Source organism: Miscanthus floridulus, chromosome 7 (assembly GCF_019320115.1).
Source record: "Miscanthus floridulus cultivar M001 chromosome 7, ASM1932011v1, whole genome shotgun sequence".
Taxonomy (NCBI): Eukaryota; Viridiplantae; Streptophyta; class Magnoliopsida; order Poales; family Poaceae; genus Miscanthus; species Miscanthus floridulus.
The window spans coordinates 99,950,639-99,959,612 of NC_089586.1; the positions used below are offsets into that span (position 1 = coordinate 99,950,639).

Here is an 8,974-nt window from a genome sequence, read left to right on the forward strand (position 1 = left end):
CGCCTCTGCGCGCCCACTCTGCCGCTCGCTCCCTCATCCTGACCTCTGGCTCACTGCCGCAACGCGCTCGACGGACGCCGCGCCCGTGCCAGCTCGCTACCGCCCCTCCCGCCCGCGCTCCCTCCCTCCCCACTCCACGACCTCCATTGCTACCCCACGCTACCCAGCGACCCGGCTCCTACTCCCCCCACCGGAGACGAGGACGACGGTGGCGGCTCCGATGAGGTAGGTCGATTCTTCTCTGGATCTGAGCCCTCCTCCTCCTCTGGATCTGAGGGACGCGGCGGTGGCTACGATTTCAGTGAGCTCTGGAGTCCTATTCCCTCCTCCCTCTGGCGAACTCGAAGGTGATGAGTCAGAGGCTGGAGCAGCCTGCCCTTCAAACCCATCCCCTTGCTGTTTTGTACGCTTTTTTGCCGTTTCTCCGTGTTGCAATGGGTTTTTTTGAATGTTGCAACAGATGATTTTTGAATGTTGCATAGGGTGATTCATGTGTTATAGAAAGAGAGTTCTAATGTTGAGATTGTTGCAATAGGGGATTTTAATTGTTGAAATTACATTTTTCAAATGTTGTAGCACTGTAAGGTGGTTATTGAGTTGTTTCCATTTTTCCATGTTTCATGTTTGATTTTGTGATGTTGCAGTACTGCTGCTTGAGATGTTGCAGTACATACTTTCAAATGTTGCAGTACATAATTTTTCGATGTTGTACTACATAGTTTTACGATGTTGCGGTATTTATTTTCCGATATTACACTACACAGTTCACATATTTTTGTGATGTTGCACTTGAAATGTTTAGTGCTTTTGGGACAAGGGAGCAGTGGGGAACGGGGTGCATTAGGGAACAGGGACAAGGGCGCGGTGGGGAACGGGGGACAGGGGCGCAGCGGACATAATTCTATTCCGTTCTATTTCGATCTGATTCTACGGGGGCGGATGGGTTTGGAAAGGGGAGCGGCGTCCAAACGCATCTCATGCGCCGGACGTCCGGGCACTACGATTAATAAGCCGAAAGTACATGGAAAATTAAAATGGAATCCTGTGTAAGCTCTTCGTTTAGTTCTCTCTTGTGTAGGATCGAGGTAGATTCATATGTGTTTCCTGGGGTTCAATCAAGTAATATCTCCAACAAAATTCTTATATTTTCTAATTCTCTATTTTGTATATGGATTCTATCATAATTCTATGTTTTCATATTCGTGTGTTTTTGCAGTCCTGCATTCCAAATAAAACCTTAAAACTAAAGGAAGCCACTACACAACAATTCCTAGTCTTTATACCGTTACATGCATGGTTGCCTTCTATACATATACGCCCAGTGGTCCAGTCCACTGACCACTGGACTGGACCACTGCAGCACTACTACACGATCCGTCGATCATGCACATCTATTCTACTTGTCTGTCTCTGCGTTGCTAGTGCTACTAATAACCTTTTGTTAAGTTCCTGTCTTCGTCGTCGTGCAACGGCGGACAGGTAAAACAAGAAAGGGGAGAAAATCGTAAAATTCTGGGTGCGTCGTCGCATCTGTAGCTTCTCTCAGCCGCCTAATCTTATCAGGACTCTGGAGTGCAAACCATTGCCAGTGGCACGTGACGTGACCCGGACTTTGCAAAGCAAAACCCGACCGTACCGGGACTAGACAAAATCTCTGTGGTCGTGGACATGCACATCTCGTCCACTAGCGGCCTGAAGTTACTGCCGGAATGAACGGGGGCTTTGACCTGGCCTCGTCTGCGTAGTTTGCCGGTTTGCCCGTCCTTATTCAGACCGATTTTTTTAACACTTTTTTAAAACTATTTTCAAATATAACATTATTTATTTATTTTCAAAACTAACACTTTTGGCCGTGCCTATTCGTATAGCGCGGTGAAATCACGTTGCCGCGCCATGCATGAGGCGCGGTTTGAGCGGCGATGTGACAGCAACCAGGGCCGCTGAACGCTGATGTGGCCGGGACTACCGCGCCGCGGATCTAGGCGCTTCACTGACACGCCACGGCGCATGGCGCGGCAAGGCCCACGGTAAGACAAGCAGGCGGGCAGAGGTCGACCTAGGATTTTTGCATAGGGTATGCGCCGCAAAAAAAATTCTTATACAATTCGATAAACCATTTACAATTCGGTAAAAACCATATTATAATTCGGTAAAACGACGTCAAATCTTAATATAAATTGTTCAAATGAAATACAAATACTTCAAAATATAACAATAGGAGACTTACAATGTTACTTGTTTATCCGCCGCTTTCTCATTGACATGAATGTCTCCGTTATATCATCTTTATTAACTTGGAAGAAAATATCCCGCTCAATAAATGTGACTAGACAATCATCCAAAACAGTATCACCTATCTTATTCCTTGACTTTGTTTTCACTATAACCAATGTAAAAAATACCCTTTCAACACTCGCAGTTGCCACTGGTAAAAGCAATATCAATTTGAGAAGCAAGTACACCATATCATACACTTTGTGCCTCTTTATTTCAACAAGCTTAACTGAGAGATCAACAATGTTGTCTAGACCTTGCAAGCTAGCATCTTGTCGCATGTCATCAATATAATTATCAAGTTGTAATTCAAGTTTTAACAAATCATTGTTGGAGAAGTCCTTAGGATAAAATTCAGCCAATATACGTACCTTCCGTGCATCAAAAGAAGCAAAGGAGTTGGAAGGACTGAAGGCTGACATACAAGAGAGTAGCTCCATATTGATCTCATCAAACCGATTATCAAGCTCTTCACTTTCATCATGTCCACGGAATGCCAATCCTTGATGCAAAAGAAACTTGATACATCTAAGTGAATATGTCAATCTTTTCTTGTAAAGACGAAGCTCCTCCTCACTCCACTTGTCAATGTTATAATCAATTGGTACCTTGGGATTCCTAAAACAAATGTACCTCTCTTGAGCTGCTTTATGTGCCCTAGAACCAGAATGTTTGAGAAGTGTTGTGTTTCCTATATTCCAATTATTCCATCCATCAACAATAAAAGTTTTTGACCCACTGCCCTTCTTGAACAAGTAGCATATGAAGCAAAATGCAGAATCCTTCTTGACACTATATTCAAGCCACTCATAATTATACAACCATTGTATACTGAATCGACGAGGTACGCCTCCAATGTTTCGGTATGGAAAATCATGTATATAAGGTTTGCAAGCACCTTTAGTAATATATGCTCTACGGATTGCATCTTGATCATTAATAGGATAATCTTCAATGGGCAGCCTTTCACCTGGATCATATGGTAGGCGATTGATGTCATACGCCGGCGGCTTTGATGCGGGCGGTGGCGGTGATGCTAGCGGGGGCGAGGGCAAATGATCTGCAATTTCTTCAACTTGTACTCTATCTTCTTCTTGATTCTGCTCTTCCACAATATTTTCATCCGGAGGTGGGTCAATAGCAGCCGCCTTCTTTACTGCTTTCTGAAAAAGGAATCGAATGTCTCCGTTTCTTTTCATAATTCAAGAATCAAGAGTTCTGGAAAAAACACTCGTCAATTAGCAAAACTAACGATCGGAAGAAACCTGGAGCTGAGGAAGGACGAGGATAGACGGGGAGTATCACCTGAGGAACTGAGGAAGGACTGGCGATCAGTCCTGCAGGCGATGGTGGCAGTCCAGGGCTCCAGGCCAGGCGAAGCGACGGGCGATGCCGATTCGCCGATGGCAGCAGTCCAGACTCGACGGGGCGACGGGATCGGCGGCAGTCCAGGCGACGCGCTATCCAACCTGCCTTCGATCGATCTGGAGCTGGGCTGCCCAGCTGCACGCGCACGGGAGGGAATCTGCTCCGCGTGACCACGTCAGTTGCGAATACCAAAGGCACCGGACGCCGAACGACTTGTTTTTTTTTTTAATTTTTTATTTGTATTATGTATGATTGATGGGTGGCCCACAGGGTGGTCGGTGGACCACCCTGACCACCACTAGGTCCGCCAATGGGTCAGGAAGTCAGGGTTCAGGCCGTGGCCGGCGAGCCGTTGCGCATGCAGTTGCCAATTTCCGTTATGCATGCCTGGCTAGTGCCCTATACTAGGCTAGGCTAGGATAGGCTGGAATGGGCTTGCAAGGCCAACCGGCAGGCCGGCACATACCGCTACGGCTGCGCGCTGCTGCTCCCTAGCCGGTTAGCCCCAACTAGACCCCTAGTAGTAGGTTTAGGGGCACTTCCAGCTAAGCTTATGCGGTAGCCCGGCTACGTTAGCGTTCAGCAGCAACGTGATTTCTGACGCGCCTTGCGAATAGTCACAGTCAAAAGTATTAGTTTTTTTTTAAATAAACAATATCATATTTAAAAATAGTTTAAAAAAAAACTGTTAAAAATTAAAAAAAAATCTTCAGATCAGTCAGCCGTCTGCTACGGCCTCCTTTCATCTGCTGCGGTCTGCCGCCTAATTTGATGACCGCCCAGGCACACAAGTTCGCCTCTGCATGGCATGCGCATGCGCGCGCCGCCGCCGCCGCCGCGTGTGCCTCCGGCTCCTCCTTCGCTTCTGCCGTTAATTTTACCTGTGCCCGCGGGCCAACGGAAGAGGATTTTCTCCCCCGTGGAGTGCGTCGGCAGTTTTTCCAGCTAGAAAATCCATTGAATTCCAGGCAAGCCACTAGCAAGTCCCGCCGCCGGCCGGCGCTCGGGGGCGGCTTTTATTTTTACCTCGCTCGTCACTAGAGAACGGTGGTAGGGATCGAGTTGTGCTTTGCCACAGATCATTGACGCGCCTTATGCAGCAAAGCATCGGCCTGGATCATAAGCTAGCTAGCTAGCTACGACTCCTAAGCTAGGCCCAGATCGTGCCAGCACGCTAGGTGCTGCCGGCCACCACTAGCAACTTACTACCGTCGATCGCCTCCGCCGCCGCACACTGATGGACTCAATTCGTTGTCGCCGCAACCCGTCACCCTCCACGGATTCGCATTTGGACTCTTTGGAGGCGGCTGGGCAAGCGAGATTCGTCTATCATCCCTACATATAGTACAAACGTACAGTATCAGGACGATCGAGCAGTTGTGGCAGGCCACCAAAGCCAACCAAGCAGCACAAGCATCATGGATTACGAAGTGGCTGTGGGCTGTGGCTCGGATGGGATTCTCTCTTGATTTGTTTGGCGCCAGCAGCCAGCTTACGGTTCATGCAGTGTGGGTTGCCTCAGCGAGCACTTGGCTGGCGAGTGGCGACGTAACATCGTCCGACACTTGGGACACGGCCTGCAGAAGGGCGGTCCACATGCGGAGGATTCCTTGTTCTCCTCTCCAACAGCTTACTCCTACGGTGGATACGACGCTGTCTCTCAAAGAACAATCCTATATGTATGCTTTCTGCAAACTGAACCCACCATCACCAAAGGTTGCTGTGTTATCCACCAAAATGACCCGAAACCACACGGAATTAGTGCTGGTTTTGCGTGTTGATGTACTAGCAGTAGCCATTCTTACCCGGACCGAGGCCTGTGTCGTTTGAGCTTGAGTTGACTTTGTGTTCATTGCTGCTTGTTCATTTTTGCATGAACTGGCTGGCGTCCGACCCAATCCAAAAGCGACGTGTCTTGCACACGCCATAAAGCCAGAACTCACCACTCAAAAACAATAATAAAAAAGAACAAGAGAAACCTACTGGTCCAACGGTCTCGATAGGTACCGACGCGTGGAAAAGTAGAAAACATGCAGGGTAACGGTGGCTGTAGAAAAATGTTGCAGGCTTGCAGCTGAGCTGACCACTCTGTTCGGGCACCGCCTTCAGATTTGTGAATGTTGACGAACAGCAGCTGAACGGAACAGGCGTTACGTACGTTGTTTCTTCTTATTTTCAGCACCTTTTCTGAGGGGAATGATCACTAGTAATACCATCAGCTCCTGCTGGACCAAAACCACAGCTGTGCCTGTGTGTTTTGTCCAAGTGAAGTGGCTTCGTTTCATCGTTTCAGACCAAAACTAGCAGCTGTACGTGCGTAGGAACCATCCATGGACGACACGTACGTTGCGACATGGTTCTCTTCGTGCGTGTGTGGTCAGCTACTCAGCTCTGTTGATGGTACGGGATCGCTGGCACCTTTCACTAGCGCCAACGAGGGAAAACGAAAACCGAATACGACAAGCAACAAAGCCAGCCGGCAGGAGCTAGCCAGCGAGGGATGCAGGGATGGATTCGGATGGGATCCGGACGGATAGCACTATTTGCCATATTTTAAATCGAATATGAATACGAATAAGGATATTATTGGATACTAATACAAAACGGATATCTCAAATTCGGATTCGGATTGGGATATCCATTTGATTTTGAAGATCATATGTACCTATTTTCTTATTGATAGTTTCATAGTATATATAATAAAATCATTATGGATGAAGGGATTTAACATATAGCTATATAACGTGGATAAAGACAACTACCAAAAATAAAATATTTTAATCAATATTTTAATAATTAAATATATTAAATATAATAAAATTAAAGATTATATATTAATTATTGAATTTAGATAAATAAAAATAAATTTTAAAATGATACAAAATAAAATAAAATACTAATTATATGATCAGCCATGTTGAAATTAATTTAACTCAAGATTTATATATTGTTAATAATATTAAAATTATATTAGCCTTAGATAACTTTTAAATAATAATAAATATCATCTGTTATATTAAATTTATTGTCATTTACATAGTTAATTAGTCATAATTGTAAGATTTAGATGGTTTCAAAATAATTTGTACTTCCTGGATATTATCGGATATTTTATATTTTTGTCGGATACGGATATGGAATCGGACAGAGAATAAACTTGAAAAATAAATACGAATACATCCATTTAACATCCATATTTAAATCGAATATGAATACAAATACGAATATGGATATGGATATCTATATTTACGATAAAACGGATACGGATATCGGATGTTTAGGATATCTAGACATCCGGATCCATCCTTACGTGCGCGATCGAGGTAGGGTCACCACCGGGCCGGTGCCACAGAATGGGATGCATTGACCACTCGCCCGATCAATCCACTGCCGTTCAGCCTGTTCGCTTGCTCGTAAACGATCGTTAATTTCCAGCCGAGAACAGTGTTTTTCTCTCACACCAAACCAGCCAGCAGTAAATAATCCACGATACGATATGGCCTCCCGAACAGGCTGCTTGTTGTCAAAGAAATACACGCCGTTCTCGATCCAGGTCCAATAATATAGGGACCCACAAGTCATTGGCGGTTTACGTAGTAATATAAGAGAGAGAGGCCGGGAGAGAAAACATGCAACGACATGCCTTGTGTGGGGAAAGTTCAGATGACCTAGGGCCTGTCCAACAATAGTCTCCGAGGAGAGAACAAAATGAACCAAACTACTGACTAGTGATTCACTCGTCGCTAGTTTTTCCGGGAAAAAAAAATAGCAATGGATGTCTGCAGCAAATTCATGACATATGAGATTGCTTCATAAATTTATAAAGAGAGACCAACTCTCACATGTGTTAAATAATTACGTATATATGGATACACAGCCTAAATCCACATTAGACGAGTGTAGACTGGTCTGAAGTTTCTATTGAGAATAGTGAAATAAGTGAACATATTAATTTAATATGTCAAATACAGGTCAGCAATGATGTCAATATAAACCACCGCGCAAGGATGCAAGAGAATTAGTTAGTCTGTTTGGATTCTTCTACAAACCAGTGATACTCCCACGAATCGTAAGCTTGATAGGAAGTACTATATAAGTAACATTAGTTAGAGTTTGTTTGGATAACTGGACTAAAGTTTAGTCCTATACAATCCAAATGGGTGGAAAAAATGGTGGACTATCTTTTTAGTTTAAAGTAACTAATTATTAGTTTCTCTAGTAGTCCATATGTATCCAAACAACATAAGACTCGATTTCAATCTTCTAAACTTTAGCCATCAAACTTCGATCTAAGCTTTAGTTAGACTAACAACCGGTGCATGTTATCCAAATATACCCTTAATTAGTTGCTACACCCAAGAAATGTGTCCATTGTTATTTCAAACGCATATTATATACAAGTGGTGTGCCAAAGCATCGGATGAGAACATTGCCATCCAATCGTCCATGCACTAGCCGTCGTTGTAGAGAACACGTGGACAATGACATTCATAACGTACCAATTAATATTCTAGAGCCCTTTGGATTCGACTTAATGAACAAAAGATGCTTATATACTATGCTCGATACGCTTTCCCCTCCAAAATTAAATATAGCTTATGAATCTTAGCTGATTACGTGAAAACAACACGTTATTTTGTAAAACATAGCTGTGAGAGAAAAAAGATATCTTTTTACATGTAAACAAACACAAATGTATTACGTGGAATGGCACTCGAGGAATTAGAAGGGGAGACGGTCTGAAAGGTAGTTGGAAGGAAAGTTCTTTTTCTACCTAAGTCCGATACATCCAACACAACAAGCAACCTCCAGAGAGATTAACTCCCCAAAAGAGTATTATTTTGCGTTGACTAAATTATCGTTCTACCACCTCTTTAATTCTTCCTACTTGCAGTGAAAGTGACCAGTGAGTGATATTTAGTAGAAGTAAACAAGTAATTACACTCAAAAGCGAAACTAGATAATGCCAACTGAGTGCACATACCGTCACTCAAAATTTGCTAATACTAATGGTTATAGACCAGTAGTATTTTTGTATCACAGGTGTCTCACACAAATGAATATAATGACTATACCCTCATATAATAAGGGCAGGTATATTGCTACATATTAACAGTCATAAAAGGCCATCTCATGCAATAGCAAGTATGGTTTTTTATGATATGGAGGAGAGAGAGAATGCTGAGAGAAAGCAGTGGAGTTTTGCAAAGCAAACCTCTCATGAGCAAAAATTTAGGACTATGAGATAACTATTCACCATTGTACGATTCAATGTTGACATGCAAATCATAAACTTTCTTTCTTAATTGCATAAATTAAGGATAATTGAATT

The 8,974-nt window shown here is 43.8% G+C and overlaps 1 protein-coding gene across 1 annotated transcript; it reads right to left on the reverse strand.

The window, feature by feature from the left end:
• Positions 1 to 2,231: 2,231 nt before the first annotated feature.
• Positions 2,232 to 3,473, reverse strand: LOC136465950 (uncharacterized). The gene has a single exon (XM_066464484.1). It carries the CDS (start codon positions 3,471 to 3,473, stop codon positions 2,232 to 2,234), a length of 1,242 nt encoding a protein of 413 aa, XP_066320581.1.
• Positions 3,474 to 8,974: the final 5,501 nt, after the last annotated feature.